Below are 19831 nucleotides of genomic sequence, written 5' to 3'. Positions count from 1 at the left end.
ATCATCATCAAATATTCCACATCTTTACAAACTTAGAGATAGTTGTTACTGAGCTTTGTTACTGAGCTGGCAAATAGTCAAGTAGTAGTGTTATAAAGACAAAACAATTGGAGCACCGAAGTAGTTAAGTTTGGAAGTTTTCCAAGTCTGCACCGATACAACTGGAGTACAATTAAAGAGGAATTTAGTAGAGACTAAATAGTGGTGGGTGTTCGCTGTTCAGTGTTCGTCTATTTCATGGAGAATTCAATGATCAAATAGTGTCATTTATGAGGAAAGAGTGCTATATTTTATATAGGTTATAGAGGAATACTACTTAAAATAAACCACCGAATGTTGACAATTGTTTTCATCACAGATTACATATTAATAATGTAATACATTTTATATCAGTATTATTATAGTGCAGACCATAAGTCAACTCTTAACTAATAGTGGTGTCATTCAACTTTTATTTATACTTTCTATATTTAACCAATATCTTGTTTTGATAGTCTCTCGACTAGGTTAAACTAAAATCAATTGTTATCATAATGGTAAATAGAGTTATAAACATTAGATAATTAACAGTCAACATTAACAAATATTCTAAACTCAAATATTTTTGGATACACGTCAAACTTCCACCTATTGGTAAAGTAGTCAACGAGAATGCAGAAAAAATGGGGTGACTGTTCCTAAAACCTAAACGTGCGAATTCAGAATTGTAAATTTAAAACAAAATTCCCAAAAACGTCCACTAAAAACAGGTCAGAATCTTCAAACTCTTCAAAAATCTCCAGAATCTTATAAATCAAATCACAATATTGTCAATGGTTTGAGTCCAGATAGAGTATAGATCACACCAACTTCATCAAGACAGCGCTAAGTTGGAGATAGGTGGGAGAGTAGAGCTAGATAATGGACTAGACATGAAATCTCTGAGGGGAGTAGAAGATCGTCTAGTTGGGGTCCCGGAGCTTTGGTAAGAGTCTTTGAGCTGAGGAGCCAAGCTTGACCAGTTTGGTAAAGTGGCGGATCCTGAGAGATACTGTGTGATGACTACTGACCAGGAGATACTGTGTGATACTATGTGACGACTACTGACCAGGACGCTTTTATTTTGTAAGGTGAATTCTAGCGTCCTCTTTGGTCTGAGTTTAACGGGTGATACTCGTAAAATATTGACCGTCGACGAGTCCAACTCGGCGCGCGTCTTGGTAGGTTTATATGAAAACTAAAGTAAACGAGTATGTGTATACTTTAATACTGCAATGATTTAAACGACTAACCTTTTGCGTTGTAGAAATCTCTGGAAATATATCTTTCGTGCAAATGTTCCACTGATCCCATTATGGCACCTGAAAAAGTTGTGAAGTGTGTCAGTCATCTGGATTTTAAAACAATAATTGTAATAATACATGTGCCGTGTAATTCTAAACTAGTAGTATGTAGAGCTACATGACGTCACAACACGAGATATATGACGTCACAACACGAGATATGACGTCACAACACGAGATATGAAGTCACAACACGAGATATGAAGTCACAACACGAGATATGAAGTCACAACACGAGATATGACGTCACGACACGATATATGACGTCACAACACGAGATATGACGTCACAACACGAGACATGACGTCACAACAAGCTCACCTCCAGTCCACGACATGGTATTTCGGAAGTAGTTTGGTTTGTAGAACTTTAGTTTGCCCGGAGTGAGTTTAGAATAGCGGGAATGTTCTAGAAGTGCGGCCATCTCTTGTTTTAGTCTGTGATCAAACCCAGCTAACATCGACCCTCCACCTGATAATGCAGGTACTTAATTAAACTAATTACGTAATCAGTTGTTAATAAAATTAACTTAATTAAACTAATTATAAGTTGTTAATAAAATGTATTTACAAACACATTACCAATTTGATAACTGTCAAAGACATTGGATTTCAATGCGTATATAATAATATATTATATAGTAGGGCGAATATACATACATAGTGTCGGGTATTGTGTAAATATTGTAGGGTGAATATCAATGGATCACATCACCGAATACCTAGACATCTGACTAAGACTCACCAATAATGAGTATTCTGCTGGCAAGATCTACTCTACAATCAATGGGACACTTTAGTAAACTGTCTAAAACCAAGGTTGCTATGGAGTTATCCTCTCCGTCACCATCGTACAGAACTTCTATAGACCTCTCCCTGAACAATTTACCATGGTTACTTAATGGTTACTATTGTTACCGTGGTAACGTTTAACTTAACAGTTAATACCATACGGTACTATCTTATGCACGACGAATTATACAGGGTGGGCCAAAAGTCAGTGTGCAAACGTTGGCCTTAATAGCTCAGTCACTGAGTGCCCAATTGAAATACTTCCTTCTGGTATGACTTAGTACCACCACTGGTTCGAGGAATTTGTCAACTCGAAAAATATTCGCGTTCATTTTTTTCAAATGGAGGTTCATTTTCACATTTATTTGATAGTTTGGATAATCGGATCAAGCTAAATGTTATTGAATTGTGTTTGGCCATTCGAATTACATTTGTCCTGAAAGAATTAGAACTGTAGCTTCTCAGATGACCGAGATATGAAGCATAACGAGTTTATTCATTACGTGTGATCAGGTGATTGGTTTACCTAATCACGTGATAAGGTGACCCCGTTAACTACCCCGTTAAACATTATGGGAATTGTTAAGGGTGCCCAATTAAGGTGTCGTGTCACGGTGTCACATAATCACCCAGTCAATTTTGTTAACGAGATACACAAAATGCTTGATAACTTCGTCATTTCTAATCCGTTTTGCCTCATGTTTTCAGATCATATGCAACATTTGATAATCTACCGTCTCTGAAAAAATTAGGCGTTCAGCATGTTCAGAGAAAACAATATAGGTGTTTAAATATTGAATGGGCGTGGTCTAAAATATTCGAATTTTCAAATTTTGACGACGGAATCCTCGAACCAGTAAGTACAGTATGCAATCTGCAAAGCAACAGCTCTCAAATATAAAACACGGCGGAGGTATAAGACCCAACGTTTGCACACTGACTTTTGGCCCACCCTGTATTTAATGAGTAATTAATTAATATCTATTTAGAAAACTACAAGTAAAACCCCCCCCCTCACTCTTCCCAAAGGAAGTACAAGTAAACCCCCTCACTCTTCCCAAAGGAAGTACAAGTAAACCCCCCCTCACTCTTCCCAAAGGAAGTACAAGTAAAACCCCCCTCACTCTTCCCAAAGGAAGTACAAGTAAAACCCCCTCACTCTTCCCAAAGGAAGTACAAGTAAAACCCCCTCACTCTTCCCAAAGGAAGTACAAGTAAAACCCCCTCTTCACTCTTCCCAAAGGAAGTACAAGTAAAACCCCCTCTTCACTCTCCCCCAGAAAATAAAACCACTGACCTGATTTTGCCTGAAACCACAAGATGATGTCCGTCAGACATGGGATATCTCATATCAGAAGCTCTGTGTTCTGTAATTACACCGCTCTGCACAAAGGAGGGGTCCTTTAGTTCCACTGGTCGTTCCCCGCAGAAACATGTTCTAGCTCGTATATCTTCCAGCACGGACAACTCGAACTCTCCTTCAAGAGGTTATTAATTAACTAATTAATTGAGTTTTCGCTGCTATGATTGTATATTTGACCAGATGAAAAGTTAAATCTGGTTAACATTCAAACACTGGAAGTGTAACTTCATAAGTCACGAGTTCTTGAATGAGTGGGGAACTATCGAAGACACCTTACAAGAAATTAATAAAAAGAAGAAAAAAAAAGAAAGATTTAAAAAAAAGGTTAATAAATCGTAATTTTCACAAACCGTAAAGTTCGGACGCTTTTTTGCTCTCATTTCCTACTTGTACAGTCCCTGACTCTGATATCATCCTTTGTATTGCCATGAGATGGGCATGTGTTCCCAATTCAACTGTAAGGTAGCTCTGTAATATTATCATTCCTGAGGATGAGACGTGCTATCAGACTTTATTTCAGTCACGTGACACAAACCAACCGATCAGACAGAAGACGTTTCCCTGAATTTTGTAGTGGATTTTGTAGTGGATTTTTGCGCGCCGCACGTACTTAACAATATTTATCATTGTAGAATCTACGTAGTCGTAGAGTCGTAGTACGACGGTAGCAGTCAGAAGTCTCAATAAACTGCTCGTACTTATACTTTCAAGACACTTATAAGATTTGAAAATCTAAGTAACACATCCACCCCACTCAGGCCGCCCATCCCAAATAGCTTGAAATCTGTGACAAATCCCTAAAAATCCAGAATGAGAATCTTTACCCCCTGGGCCCCTGAAGGGGATTTGTGTTGCAGAGTATTTGAAATATGTTTGGTGGTTAAATAGGTATGTACATATCCCTAACGATCACAAAGACAAGTTTTAAGCTCTTGAACCACTCAAGCCACTCACAGAGTTGGCCAATCCAAAAATGACTGAAATCCTGGTAAAATCCAGATCGAGAATCTTTACCCCTGTAGTGCTTTTATGTTCCGGGGTAGGTGGACATGTTTTAGTTTTAAAATGGGTTTCTACCCTGTCCCAAACCATCATAAAAAACAAGTTTCCCCCTCCCAAAACCCCTCAGGGGGGCCACTCCCAGGGGGCCCCGGGCCCCTCCCAAAATTTTCCGAAATTCCCCCCCCTAAAATCCCCGACTTTTTAAAAAACTTTACCCCTGGGAAATGCTTTTTATGGTTTTGGGGGGAGGGGGGGACATGTTTTTTTGTTTTAAAATGGGGTTTTCCCCGTCCCCAAACCACATAAAAATCAATTTTCGAAACCCCTCCCCCAACCCCCCTTGGGGGCCCCTTTCCCCGGGGCCCAAAGCCCATCCCAAAAATTAAAACCCAAAACCCCCCTAAAACCAGACTTTTAAAAAACTTTAAAACCCCCGTATGGGGGTTTTATGTTCCCGGGGTAGGGGGGACATGTTTTTTAAAATTTTAAAAAAGGGTTTCTACCCCGTCCCCAAAACCCTCATAAAAATCAAGGGGTTTTCCCACCCCTCCCCAAACCCAAACCCACTCAGGGGGCCCCTCCCAGGGGCCCACGCCCACCCCAAAAATTTCCGAAAACCCCCCCTAAAATTCCCAGACTTTAAAATCTTTACACCCCTGTAGGCTTTTAAGTTCCGGGGGGAAATGGACATGTTTTTTGTTTAAAAAATGGGTTCTACCTGTCCCAAAAAAAAAAACCCCATAAAAATCAAGTTTTCGACCTCTCAACCCCAAAAAACCCCCCTCAGGGCCCCCCCCCAGGGGGCCCCGCCCCCCCCAAAATTACCGGGAAATCCACTAAAATTTCCCGAAAAATTTTTAAAAAAATTTAAAAACCCCCCCTAAAGGGGGTTTTTGTTTCCGGGGGAGGTTTTACATTTTTTTTGTTTTTAAAAAAGGGGTTTTCTAAAACCCGTCCCCCAAAACCCTCATTAAAAACAAGTTTTGGAAACCCCTCAAAACCCCCCCACCAGCCCCACCCCAGGGGCCAAAGGGCCCAAACCCAAAATTTTAACCGAAATCCAGCAAAATCCCCAAATTTAAAAAAATCTTTAACCCCCCCGAGTGCTTTTATGTTCCGGGGAGGTGGGAAAATGTTTTAGGGTTTTAAAAAAGGGGTTTTAAAACCCGTCCCAAAAACCCTCATAAAAAAAACAAGTTTGGGGACCTCTCAAACCCCCCCAAGGGGCCCTCCCAGGGGCCACCGCCCATCCCAAAAAATTTTTCCGAAATCCCCGCTTTTAAAACCCGACTTTAAAAATCTTTACCCCCGTATGGGGTTTTATGGGTTTCCGGGGGGAGGTGGGACATGTTTTAGTTTAAAAAAAAGGGTTTTCTACCCTGTCCCCCAAAACCCCATAAAAAATCAAGTTTTTGGGCCTCCCCAAAACCACCCCCCCAGGCCACCCCCCAGGGGGCCCCGCCCCCATCCCAAAAATTTCCGGAAAACCAAACTAAAATTTTCCCCGACTTTAAAAAAAACTTTAAAACCCCCGTAAGGGTTTTTGTTCCGGGTAGGTGGGGGCAGTTTTAGTTTAAAAAGGGTTCTAAAACCCCTTTTCCCAAACCCCATATAAAAACCCCAATTTTGACCTCTAACCCCCACTCAGGCCACTCCCAGGGGGCCAAAGCCCCCTCCCAAAATTAAAAGAAATTCCCCCCCCGCTAAAAAAACCAGACTTTAAAAAAAAAACTTTAAAACCCCTGTATGGGTTTTAAGTTCCCCCGGGAAGGGGGGGGGAAAATGTTTTAGTTTAAAAATTGGGTTTTTAAACCCGTCCCAAAAACCCTCATAAAAATCAAGTTTTTTCGGGCCTCCAACAACCAAAAAACCCCCCTCAGGGGGGCCCCTCCCCGGGGCCAAAGCCCATCCCCAAAAATTTAAACCCAAAAACCCCCCCCCAAAATAAATTTCCCGACTTTAAAAATCTTTTCCCCCTTTTGTTTTTATGTTCCGGGTGGTGGGACAGTTTTAGTTTAAAAAATGGGTTTCTACCTTTCCCAAACCCCTCATAAAAAAACCCAAATTTTTCACCCCTCAAAAAAAAACCCACTCAAAGGGGGACTCCCAGGGGGCCCCGCCCATCCCAAAATTTTCCGAAATTTCCCCCGCTAAAAAATCCCCGACTTTTAAAAACTTTAAACCCCTTTTGTGGGGTTTTATGTTCCCGGGGGTAGGTGGGGGGCTGTTTTAGTTTTAAAAAAAAAAGGGTTTTAACCCCGTCCCCCAAAAAAAAAATCATAAAAAAACAATTTCGACCCTTTAAAAACCCCCCTCCAAGGGGGGGGGGGCCACTCCCAGGGGGCCCCGCCCCCTCCCAAAATTTTAAACCCAAAATTCCCCGGGTAAAAACCAGACTTTAAAAAAATCTTTTACCCCCCCGTAGTGCTTTTATGTTTTCCGGGGGAGGTGGGAATGTTTTTTTGTTTAAAACAAATTTCTACCTGTCCCAAAAAAAAATAAAAATCAAGTTTTCCGGGCCTCCCCCAAAACCCCCTCCCAAACCACTCCCCGGGGCCACCCCATCCCCAAAATTAAAAACCGAAAATTCCCCCCTAAAAGATCCAGACTTTAAAAAATTTACCCCCCTTTTTTGCTTTTTTGTTCCGGGGGGTGGGACATGTTTTAGTTTAAAAAAAGGGGTTTTAAACCTTCCCAAACCATAAAAAATCAAATTTTCCCCCCTCTCCAAACCCCCTCAAGGGCCCCTCCCAGGGGCCCACGCCCAACCCAAAATTATAAATCAACCTAAAATTCCAACCCCTTTAAAAACTTTTTAAACCCCCGTAGTCTTTTAAAGTTCCGGGGGAAAGGGTTTTACAAGTTTTAGTTTAAAAAAAAAAGGGGTTTTAAACCCTTTCCCCAAACCAAACATAAAAATCAAGTTTTCGACCTCTCAACCCCCCAGAAAACCCCCCTCCCAAGGGGGGCCCCGCCCATCCCCCCAAAATTTTTAAACCCAAATCCAGCTAAAAACCCCAAATTTTTAAAAAAAAATTTAAAACCCCGTAGTGCTTTTTTTCCCGGGGGATGGGGGGCATTTTTTAAAATTTTAAAAATTGGGGTTTTTAAACCTGGGCCCAAAAACCCCATAAAAAAACAAGTTTTTCGCCCGGCCCCAAAAACCCCACCAAAACCCCTCCCAGGGGGGCCCCGCCCAACCCAAAATTTACCGAAAAAATTCCAAGGGGTAAAAAATCCCAAAATTAAAATCTTTACCCCCCCTTTTGGGGGGCTTTTATGTTCCCCGGGGAGGTTGGGGCATGTTTTTTTAAAAAATTTTTTTCTACCTGTCCCAAAAAACCCTCATAAAAAAACAAGTTTTTCGACCTCTCCAAAAACCCCCTCAAGGGGGGGCCCCTCCCAGGGGGGCCACGCCCATCCCAAAAAAAAAAATTTCCGAAAACCCGGGTTTAAAAACCCCCGACTTTTTAAAAACTTTAATTAAAACCCCAGTATGCTTTTATGTTCCCCGGGTTTGGTGGGACATGTTTTTGTTTAAAATGGGGTTTTAAACCCGTCCCAAAACCCCTCATAAAAAATTTTTTTTCGACCTCCCCTCCCCTCAAAGGGGCCCCTCCCGGGGGGGCCCCGCCCTCCCAAAAAAATTAAAACCCAAAAACCCCCCCCAGCTAAAAACCAACTTTAAAAAAACTTTAAACCCCGTAGTGCTTTTTTGTTCCCCCGGGGAGGTGGGACATGTTTTTGTTTAAAAATAAGGGTTTTTTACTTTTCCTGTCCCAAACCATCATAAAAATCAAGGGGGTTTCCCCACCCTCAACCCAAACCCCCCCTGGGCCACTCCCAGGGGGGCCCCCCCAACCCCTTAAAAATTAAAACCCCAAATTCCCCCCCTAAAATCCAGCTTTAAAAAAACTTTAACCCCCCTTAAATGCTTTTTTTGTTTTCCGGGGGAAGGTGGGGCATGTTTTTTGTTTAAAAATGGGTTTTCCTTCTTAAAAATGCCCAAAAAAAACCCTCATAAAAAAAACAAGTTTTGTCCCTTTGGGCCTCTCAACCCACTCCCGGGGGGCCACTCCCAGGGGGCCCAAAGCCCCCATCCCAAAAAAAAAAACCCAAAAATCCCCCCGCTAAAAAAAAACCCCGACTTTTTTAAAAACTTTAAAAAAACCCCCGTAGGGGCTTTTATGTTTCCGGGGTAGGTGGGGCAGTTTTAGTTTTTAAAAAAAAGGGGTTTTAACCCGTCCCAAAAAAACCCTCAAAAAAAAATCCCAAATTTCACCCCAAAAAAATTTAACCCCCTCAGGGGGCCCCTCCCAGGGGGGCCCCGGCCCCCTCCCCCAAAAAAATTTCCGAAAAACCAGCTAAAAATCCCCCGACTTTAAAATCTTTTTACCCTGAAATTTTTTATTTCCCCGGGGGAGGGGGGACATGTTTTAGTTTAAAAAAAGGTTAATAAAAAGGCCCAAAACCACATAAAAATCCCAAATTTCGACCCCTCTCAAAAACCCCCCAAAGGGCCCCTCCCAGGGGCCCCCGCCCATCCCCCAAAAATTAAAACCCAAATTTCCCCCCGCAAAAAATCCAACCTTTTAAAAACTTTAACCCCCCGTAATGCTTTTTTTTTCCGGGGGAGGTGGGGCATGTTTTTTGTTTAAAAAATTTGGGGTTTCTACCTGTCCCAAAAAACCCTCATAAAAAACAATTTCGACCTCTCAAAAACCCCTCAGGCCACTCCCAGGGGCCAAAGCCCCAACCCAAAATTAACCCCAAATCCCCCCCCCGGGTAAAATCCTTCCCGACTTTAAAAAACTTTACCCCGTAAAAGCTTTTTAATTTTTCCGGGGGAGGTTTGGGGGATGTTTTTTTTTTAAAAATGGGTTTTTCCCCCGTCCCAAACCTCATAAAAAAAACAATTTTTGGGCCTCTCCAAAAACCCCCCAGGCCCCCTCCCAGGGCCACCCCCATCCCCCAAAATTTACTGAAATCCAGGGTTAAAAACCCAGGGCTTTTAAAACCCTTTTAAAAACCCCCGGGAGGCTTTTTTTGTTTTGGGTTTGGTTGGGGCAGTTTTTTGTTAAAAAAAGGGGGTTTCTACCTGTCCCAAACCATCATAAAAATCAAGTTTCCCACCTTTTTAACTCCCCCCACTCAAACCACTCCCAGGGGCCAAAGCCCCATCCCAAAATTTTCCGAAATCCAGCAAAAAACCTTTAACTTTAAAAAACTTTTAACCCCTTAGTTTCTTTTAAAGGTTTTCCGGGGGGGTGGGACATGTTTTTGGGTTTTTAAAAAGGGTTTTTTAAACCCGTCCCAAACCCTCAAAAAAAAATCAAGTTTTTACCTCTCACCCAAAAACCCACCTTCCCCAAACCCCTCCCCCCGGGGGGGCCACGCCCCCCCCAAAAATTTTCCGAAATCCCCCGCTAAAAAAATTCCCCCGACTTTAAAAAACTTTTTAAACCCCCCGGAGTGCTTTTTTTGTTTTCCCCCGGGGGGGGGACTGTTTTTGTTTAAAAAAAAAAGGGGTTTTACCTGTTTCCCCAAAACCCTCATAAAAATTTAAGTTTTTGTTTGGTTTACCCCCAAACCCCCTCACCAAAACCACAATATTTCCCCCAACCTCCAACCCACTTTACATCCACCAAACCTTTCCCAATGTAGGGACGGGGGGCTTTTTAAAAAAAAAAAACCCAAAAAAAATTTTCGGGGGTAAAATGATCATGGTTTGGGATGAAACAAAGAACAAAATTTGTTTTTCCGAAAAACTTTGAAAAAAAATTTTAAAAATTTTGATTTTTCGGTCCGAGTCATTCTTATACTTACCTCTAAAAGGCAGACTACCGCTTCCGAAACTCGTAGCAAGGGGAGGCCTGCCCTTCCCCCAATCGCAAAATTAAAAAAGGGAAATCTTTAGTTTCCCAAAAACGAAACGAAAGGGTAGGTGGCGGTCCCTTTGAAAAAACCCCAAAAAAATAATTTTTTGCTCATGATTATTTAGGGGAGGGAAGAAACCCTTAATAAAAGTATTTTTCCCGAAAAAACTTTTTTTAAAATTTTTTTCCTTTAAAAATTTTAAATCCGAGTCCATTCTCGATACGTACCCCCTGAAAGCCAAGCTCCCCCCCCTTTCCCAGCTCCCTAAAGCGAACGGGAGGCCTGCCTCCGAGATCGCATTACCCCAAAAAGGAAACCCTCGAATTTTCCCAAAATTTGTTTTTATCGAACTTCGAAAAAAACCCAAAAAAATATTTTTGGCTCAGAATATCAGGGTAGCTTTAAACAAAAACAAAAAGGAAAATTTTCCCCGGGGGGAAAAAAAAATTTTTAAAATTTTTTACTTGAAAATTTTTTCGGGGCCCCATTTAATTTCCTTTTGATACGTACCTCTAAAAACCCAAGGGGTTTCCGCTTTCCCCCAAGGGGTCGGGTTTTCGAACGGGGGGCCTGCCTTCCGAGGGTTCGCATTACAAAGGGGGGCCCTCGAGTCCCCAAAAACGTATATGAAAATTCGAAAAACCCGAAAAAAATATTTTTTGGGGTCCGAATGATCAGGATACAAAAGAAACATGAACAAAAGAGTTTCCAGAAAAACTTTGAAAAATTTTTGACTTTGAAAATTTTTGGTCCGGTCCCAAAACTCGGAAAAAGAAAACCCCTAAAAAGGAAGCTAAAACCCTTTTTTGAGCTCGTAAAGCGAAAGGGAGGCCCGGGCCTTCCGGGGATCGCATTACAAAAAGGGGACCCTCGAGACCAAAACGTATATTTGAAAATTTTGAAAACCGAAAAAAATATTTTGGCTCAAATTTATAGGATAGCTTAAACTGAACAAAAAATATTTTTTCCAGAAAAAAATTTTAAAAATTTTTACTTAAAAAAAATTTTTGGGCCCGAGTCATTTTCGATAAAGTACCTCAAAACAGAGGGTAAAAAAAACCCCTTCCGACCCCCGTATTTTCGGGAAAGGGGGGCCTGCCTTCCGAATTTGGGAAAAAACCAAAAGGGGACCCCGAGTCCCCAAAATTTTGTAAAATCCAAAATCGAAAAATTTCCCAAAACCCCAAAAAAATATTTTTGGCTCCAAAAAATAAACAGGAAAAGGGATTTAAAAAAGAACAAAATATTTTTCCCCCCGAAAAACTTTTTAAAAAATTTTTGACTTTTGAAAATTTTTTTGTCCGAGTTTTTCCCAAAACTTCCTCAAAGCAAGCTAAAAACCCCTTCCGACTCCTATTGGGGAACGGGAGGCCTGCCTTCCGAATCGCAATTTCAAAGGGGGCCCTCGAGTCCAAAATCGTTTTTCGAAACCCTTTTTGAAAAAAACCCAAAAAAAAAAATTTTTTGGCCCCAGAATTTAAAACAGGATAGCATAAAAAATGAAAAAAAAGTAGTTTTCCCGAAAAACTTTTGAAAAATTTTTTTACTTAGAAAAATTTTCGGGGCCCAGTCATTCCCCCATAAAGGGACCTCTAAACAGAGCTAAACCCCTTCCCACTCCCTATTGCAAAGGGAGGGGCCCGCCTTCCCCAATCGATTACAAAGGGACCCTGGTCCAAAATCGTAAAATCGACCCTTAAAAACCGAAAAAAAATAATTTTTTGGGGGGCAGAATGATCAGGGTAGCAAAGAAACTGAACAAAAAAGGTTTTTTTCCAGAAAAACTTTTGAAAAATTTGACTTAGAAAATTTTCGGTCCGACATTCTCGAATTTCGTACCTCAAAAAGGGAAAACTAAAAACCCCTTCCGAGGGCCCTATTTGGGGAACGGGAAAGGGCCTTTCCCCCGAGATCGCATTACAAAGGGGACCCTCGAGTTTCCCAAAAACGTTAAAAATCCAATATCGAACTTTTTAAAAACCCCAAAAAAAAAAAATTTTTGGCTCAAATGATCAGGGTGCATGAAAATGAACAAAAGTATTTCCCAGAAAAACTTTGAAAAATTGGACTTAGAAAATTTTCGGTCCGAGTCATTCTCGATACCCTACCTCTGAAAAGAACGAAACCCCCCTTTTAAAATTAAATCACCTATAATTTTTTCTTTTTCCGGACATGGGTAACGCCCAAAATTTTTTTCAGATTTTTCAGAAAATTAAAAATTTTTGCATCTGATCTTTAAAAATTGGGGCCCTAAAAGTATTTGAAATGACAAGTTATCAAGCATTTAATTTAAACCTTTGTTTTAAAAAAAATTGAAAGGGTTGGGTTTTTTGATAGGGCACCTTAAAATTTGGGGCCCTTTTGCAAATTTTGGGGGGGGCCCATCTAATCCCCCTGGGAAAAGGGAAACGAATCACCTTATCACCCGTAATGGGAAAAAAATCGTCAAGCCTCTATCTCGGTCATCTGAAACTAAAAAACCCTCATTTTTTCAGACAAAAAGTAATTTTTTAATGGCCAAAAAAACATCCAAAAAATTTGGCTCGATCTGAAATTTTAAAAAAATTTTCGAATAAATGGGGATCAAACCCTTTATTAAAAAAAAAAAGAAAATGGGGGAATAAATTCCTGAAAAAATGAAAAGAATTTTATTCCCCCGAATGATTTGGTTGTTTGGGGGGGGGGCATCCAAAAAAAATACCCCGGAAACCAAAAAATCCCTTTCCCGGTTAAGATTTTAATTTCTGTTTGGATTTGATTTTTAACCCCCAACATAAAACCGGATTTCATAAAATTTTTTGGGTGGGGGCCGGGGGCCCCCGGGGGGTGGCCCGAGTGGGGTTTAAGGTCGAAAACTTGAAAATTTTTTTGATGGTTTTGGGGGCAGAAAAAAACCCAATTTTTTTAAAAAATAAAACAAAATGTCCCACCTACCCCCCGGGAAAATAAAAGACTACAGGGGTAAAAATTTTTAAAATCTGGATTTTAGCTGGGTTTTTGGTCCCTTTTGGGTGGGCGTGGCCCCTGGGAAATGGCCCGAAATGGGGGGAGAGGTTTAAAAACCCTTTATTTTTTAGGGTGGTTTTGGGACAGGTAGAACCCATTTTTTAAAAATAAACATTCCCACCTAAACCCCCGGGAAAATAAAAGCACTAAAAGGGGGAAAAGAAATTTTTTAAAAAACCCAGATTTCAAACCCGGGTTTCGGTAATTTTTGGGATGGGCGGGGGCCCCTGGGGTGCCCGGGGTTGGGGGAGACTTTGAGGGGGGTCGAAACTTTATTTTTAAGATGGTTTGGACAGGGAAACCCAAAATTTTTAAAAAAATAAAAAAAATGTCCCACCTAAAACCCCGGGAACATAAAAGACTACAAGGGGGAAAAGATTTTAAAGTCTGCTTTTTGCTGGATTTTTTGGTCATTTTGGGTGGGCGGGGGGCCCCTGGATGGCCCGAGGGGTTGAGAGGTGGAAACTTGATTTTTTTTTGAAGGTTTTTTGGGGGCAGGGAGAACCCATTTTTAAAAATAAAAAAAAATTTCCCACCCTACCCCGGAAAATAAAAGCACTACAGGGGGAAAATTTTAAAGTCTGGATTTTGGGGTGGATTTCGGTCATTTTTTGGGGTGGGGGTGGCCCCTGGGATGGCCCGAGGGTTTGGGGGATTTGAAACTTGATTTTTATTGATGGATTGGGACAGGCAGAAACCCATTTTTAAACTAAAACAATTCCCAACCCACCCCGGGAACCCTAAAAAAACACTAAAAGGGGGAAAAATTTTAAATTTTGGATTTAGGGTGGGTTTCGGTTTTATTTTTTGGAAAGGGCGTGGCCCCTGGGGAAATGGCCCAGTGGGGTTTAAGGTTTTAAAAATTGATTTTTAAAATGATTTTTTGGGAAAAGGGGGAGGGAAACCCTTTTTTTAAAAAAAAAAAACATGGGCCCCCCCCCTACCCCGGAAAAATAAAAGCACTTCAAGGGGGAAAAAATTTTAAAAATCCCGGATTTAGCTGGGTTTTTCGGGCATTTTTGGGATGGGCCCCTGGCCCCCTGGGAGTGGCCCAGTGGGGGGTTTAGAGGTCGAAAAAAATTTGATTTTTAAGATGGTTTGGGACGGCAAAAAAACCCCTTTTTAAAACCCTTAAAACATGTCCCACCTCCCCCCCCCCCGGAACATTAAAAAACACTACGGGGGGGAAAAAAGTTTTAAAAAAGGGTCTGGATTTTTCGGGGAAATTTCGGTCTTTTGGGATTTGGGCCCCCCCCGTGGCCCCCCCCCCTTTGGGAGTTGGCCCAAAGTGGGGGTTGAGAGGGCAAAAACTTGTTTTTTTTTATGATGGTTTGGGACAGGAGCAAAAAACCCATTTTTAAACAAAACCAGCCCCACCTACCCGGAAACATAAAAAGACTACGGGGGTTTTAAAGTTTTTTTTAAAAGTCTGGTTTTGCTGGATTTCGGTCTTTTTTTGGGAGGGGGGCGGGCCCCCGGGGAGGGGCCCCCGGAGTGGGTTTGGAGGGTGGGAAAACTTGTTTTTTTATGTGGTTTGGGACAGGCAAAAAACCCTTTTTTTTTTAAACTAAAACTTTGTACCCCCCTCCCCCGGGAAACCCTAAAAGCCTACGGGGGTAAAAAAGCACTAAAAATTTCCACTAAAAAAACCCAAGGGGGAACGTGCTCTCCCGATCAGGAACCCCAAAAACTTTTTTCCCATCGGGGAAAATTTGATGGGTTTGTATTTCTTTTAATACAACGTTTCCATTTTTCTAGATTTTTTTTCAGGGGCCCTTTGTATGAAATTGTTGAAATTCCCAAATTTTGAATGTTTTATTTTTCCCCAGGTAAAATTATTGGAAAAAAGGGTTAAACCTTTCCCAAAATTGAACGGGGCCCGGGGTTGACGGGTCCACACTTTTAAATTTCCTGGGAAACAGGAAAAAACCCCCTTTCCCCCCCCAAATAAAAAATTTAAATGGCTCTGCCTTTTTTCCCCCAACCCCCCCAAAATTTAAAGGAAAAAACCCCCCCCCCCCCCAAAATTACAAAAATTTAGCTCCCAATCCCCCCCCGGCCGTTCCAAGTCGGGGATCAGGACGCGCGCCCGGGGCCTTTTTTGTGCGGCGGCGCGTACGTTTAAATTAAAAGGGTAAAAAATTTTGGCGCCCTCCAATAACATGTCCCGGGGCACTTATAAAAAACAAATTTAAACCTCCTGTCCCCGGGGAAACTGGAAATTAAGGCCCCAAAACAACAAAATTGTGGCCGGGGGTTTTAGAACAAAAAAAGGGGGAGCAAGGTTTTTTACACGGGGCAAGCAAACTCGGGATCACCGCCTTTCGGAGTAACCGTGGGAATTGCAAAAATTGGGGTTTGAAATATTTTTGGGATTCCCCCAATTTAATCCCGCCGCGATTCTAAACGGGGAAAGCAAATAAAATTTTGTTTTACATAATCAGGTGTCAAAACATTTGAAAAAACATAATAACGTTCATAACATTTTTTTATACCATAACCCACGTGCCCAACATTTGTTTTAACAAATCATAAAAAGTTATATTTTAACATTTTTTGAAGGGGTAAAAACATAGCATATCAGAGAAATTGGGTTTTTCAAAAAACTGAACAAACCGTAAAATTAAAAAAACGAAATTAAACAGAAGTGTTTTGGTAAAAAAAGGGGGAAAAATCAGTCCATTTGGGGGGAACCAAGGGGTATCGGGGGCCGGGGGGGGAAGGGCGGGAGTCATCTTATCCCAAACCCCACCTGGATAGATTTTTTTTTTGACGACGTGGTTGTTTGTGTCTTTAAATCATTTAAATTTTTAAAACCGCAGAATATATACATGGTTTTAAATGAAAGGTTACAACAGAAAATTTAAAGGGGGGTTTCAGCAGTGAGGAAACCGGGGGCCCCGCTGACCCCCCCGGGTTTTGGAAAGGGGGGGGGGGGGGGCCCATCTTGGGGAGGGGGCGCCACCCTTTAGGGGGGGGGGGGGGGGGCCCTCAAAATCGTTGATTTAAATTGTGGGATAATTTTAAAAAATTTAAACCTGGGCCCCGGGTATAGTAAAATGCGCCTTTTGCTCTGGGAAACACACCTTTTTTAAGGGGTTTTTTTAAACCGGTTTTTATCCCAAAAATTAAACCTTTAATTTTTGGTCCAATTTTTGGGGGAGGGGCCCCCAAAAAGGGGGGGGGGACCCCAAAGGGGGGGGGTCGCTTTTTCGGCGGGGGGGGGGGGGGGGGGGGGGGGGGGGGGGGGGGCAAGAGGCAACGTTACGCCACTGGTTTACAGGTTATCATTGTAAACCCGTTGTGGGCCCCGAAAACACCAGGGTGGAGGGAATTATTTTTTTCCTGCTCTTTTAGATACTTTATTCTTTTATTATTTTACAATAAATGTAGTGTATTTTTTTGACTATCATATATTTTTGGGTATAGTTGTTCTTTTATAGGTTTGATGACATCTAAAAAACATTCACCCTTGTTTTTTTTAATTTTAAAATTATCAAAGAAAATTTTGAAAATTTTGTATTTAATTAAATATCATTTTTATGTGAATTTTTAAAACTTGAAAAAAGGGAAAATTTTTTAAAGGGTTTTTTTAAGCAAATTCCCAAAAAAAAACTTTTTTAAAAAAAGGGGCCCCCAAGGTTTTTTAAAAAAGGGGTTCCCTCTTTGAAAGAAGTTCTCACAAACTATATTTTTCGGGTTTTGGGTTTTTGTCAGCAATATCTAAGAGATGGAAACCCAATCGGGGGAACGGTTTTTTGGGCACCTGAAAAAACCCAAACCCAAATCGAGAACTGTATTTCAGTCCGGGACAAAACCCAAAATTTTGGTTTGGTTTTTCAGTCCCCGTGACAAAAAACCAAAACCAATCGGGGGAAAAATGTCTTCGTCCGGGGACACAAAAAAAACCCAAAATCAGAGAACGGAAATTTCAGCCCCACGCGGTCCGAAAAAAAAGTTATAAAAAAAGTTAGCGATTTCTTTTTTATCTGGGGAAAATTTTGTTATCTGTCGGTTGTATACCGTGTGTTTTTTTGATTTTATGGAGGACGCAAAATTTTAAAAACGGGGTTAAATAGCCTTTTTTTTTCCCAAACCAAAAGTATATAGCATGAACCTGAATTTTAATAAAAGCATTTTCTAAAGAATTTTAGATGCCCCTAAATTTTTAATTGAATGTACCGGAAGTATTATAGTTTGTAAAAAAAAGTGATAAAATCGTCAGAAAGCTCTTCTTTTTTGCTTAGGGTCACAAATATTACCCCCGGGGGGTTTTTAATCATTTGTTTTTTACTGAAAGAAAAAACGAAAGATATTTTGTATGGAATGTTGAAGAAACCATGCTTGGAAGAAAAAATAAAAAAGATTTTAATTTAGCAATGATGTTACTTTTCCAAAAGAAAATTTTTAAAAACTGGGTATTTGGGTTTAAGGGTAGAAGGGTTTTCCGAATTTTTAAAAGGGGAATCAGGGCCCATAAAGATTCGGGTTTTTGGGTTTTGTACAGAATGTGGAAAAGCGGTTAACTGGTACTGGGGGAAAAGGGTATTTTTTTTGGCTTGGTGTGATATGGGAAAAATTTGTGAAAAATTTTTTCTAGAATGAAATACATTATACATTTTTGTTGAAGGTATTGGATCACATAAAACATTTTTCCCATGATGAACTTTTAAAAAATGTTTTGATAATATTTTTTTTTAAAAAAAATTTAAGCCATGTTTAACCTAGGGGAAAAGTAGTAGCTGTTTAAATAATTCACAAACACGGGACACACTTTACAGTGTACGGATACAAACGCTGTTTTTTCAATTTCACACCCAAACACACCCATTTTTGGAAACCGGTTTTTTTAAAAATTAAAAACGATTTGTTTTTCAGGGGTCTTTTAAATGACTGCCCCCTGATTTTGGTAAACTTTTAAAAGGAGCCTTATACCCGTTTGGGGAAATTTAAAGGGGAATTTTTTGTGGTGGGGGGGGGGGGGGGGGGGGGAGGGACAACCCAAACTTGGGGGGGGCTCTAAAAAATTGTCACCCGTTTTTAAATCTTGACAGGGGAAACGGGGTTTATTGATGGGCCCGAGGATTTGGTTTTCTCCCGCAAACCCCTTTTTCCTGATAAAAAAAAATTTATAAAAATCACTAAATTTTTAATTTTAGAAATTTTTCCAAGGTTTTAAAGGGCCCGTAAAAAATTTCCCAAAGTTTTCCCAAATTGTCAACCATATTTCCCTTAAAAAATAAAAGGGTTAAAAATTATAAATTAAAATTTAAAAAAGACACAATTTTTAATTTTGAAAAAAACCATTATTTTTTGGAAACGTAGAGAATATTGGTTTCCCCTTTATTAAAATATAACGGGGACCCCAAATATTTACTGATAAAGTGCTGTATCCCGTCACGTTTTTGATTTTTTTTATCTATTTACTTTAAATGTTGATGATGATAAAAAATTTTTAAAAAAAAATGGTTTAAAATTGGCTTTTTTTTTAAAAATTTAAATTGTAAAAAGTTAAAAACTTCAATTTCCAAAGTTTTAATAATTTTAAATTTCCTCCCTAAAAAAATTTCCCCCCCCTTTTTTAAAAAACGTTTTTTAAAACATAAGTAATTTAGTACAAAATTTAAAAGGGATTTTAAAAAAATTTCTACACTTCAAAATATTTGGGAAAAAATGTTCTTTAGAAAAGAATTTTTGACTTTACCAGTCACTTGACGTTTCAAAGTAAATGGGTTTAAAAGATGCGTTAAAAAAGGCCACTGGTTCCAAGGGTTTTATTTGAAAAAAAAATTTTTAAAAAATTTAAAAATTTTAAAAGCAGTCCATTTTTGGGCTTTTTTTGAACCCCTAAAAAGCTAAAATTTAGAAAAATCTTTCCCCCGGTTATTTAAAAACAATTTTTTTTTTAAAGGGTGTTTGTTTTTAAATTTAACCCAAAGTCCAATAAACATTTTAAATACACTTAAATTATACGGGGGTTTTAATTTTTATAAAAATTTAGAAAGAAAAATTAGAAAAATTTGGGATGCTTTTTAAACCCTTATTTTTTCCCAAAAGAAAACCCCTTTCCCCCTTAAGTTTTGTGGGCCCCCCGTTTTCTAAAATTGAAACACACCCCTTTTATAAAACTTTTCGCCCCAAAAAACGGGTTCAGTATGATGTGGTTCGTATGATGAAAATTAAAATTAATATAAATAAAAAAAAAATAGAACTTATTGGTGTGGTTTAGCTAAAAAATAAAAAAAACAACATAAATTTCCCCGATCCCAGTCCCAGCCCCATAGAGGGGCAGGGGTGCCCCTGAAAAATTTTGTTTATTGTTTATTTGTAAAACATTGTACCTGCACAGTTAGGTTAATGTTTTAAGCTGGCATTTTGGGGTCTATTCCTGTTTTTGGGTTGTGGGAAAAATAAAGGAATAAAACCTTTATTATAACCAGGGCAAAACGCCTGCCCAGGCTGGCTCCCAC

The 19831-nt window shown here is 40.0% G+C and overlaps 1 protein-coding gene across 1 annotated transcript; it reads right to left on the bottom strand.

The window, feature by feature from the left end:
• Window positions 1–336: 336 nt before the first annotated feature.
• On the bottom strand, window positions 337–3957 carry LOC134824283 (actin-related protein 10-like). Its single transcript, XM_063836089.1, has 6 exons — window positions 3827–3957; window positions 3411–3591; window positions 2067–2197; window positions 1644–1793; window positions 1272–1340; window positions 337–1020 (listed from the first exon to the last, which is right to left on the bottom strand). Exons 1-6 carry the CDS (start codon window positions 3903–3905, stop codon window positions 854–856), a joined length of 777 nt encoding a protein of 258 aa, XP_063692159.1. The 5' UTR covers window positions 3906–3957; the 3' UTR covers window positions 337–853.
• Between the last annotated feature and the right edge of the window lie 15874 nt (window positions 3958–19831).

The sequence above is a fragment of the Bolinopsis microptera genome, chromosome 12, assembly GCF_026151205.1.
Source record: "Bolinopsis microptera isolate Bmic1 chromosome 12, MBARI_Bmic_1.0, whole genome shotgun sequence".
NCBI classification, from domain to species: domain Eukaryota; kingdom Metazoa; phylum Ctenophora; class Tentaculata; order Lobata; family Bolinopsidae; genus Bolinopsis; species Bolinopsis microptera.
Note: the sequence above shows the minus strand (reverse complement) of the source record. Positions and strands in the feature narration are given on the sequence as shown.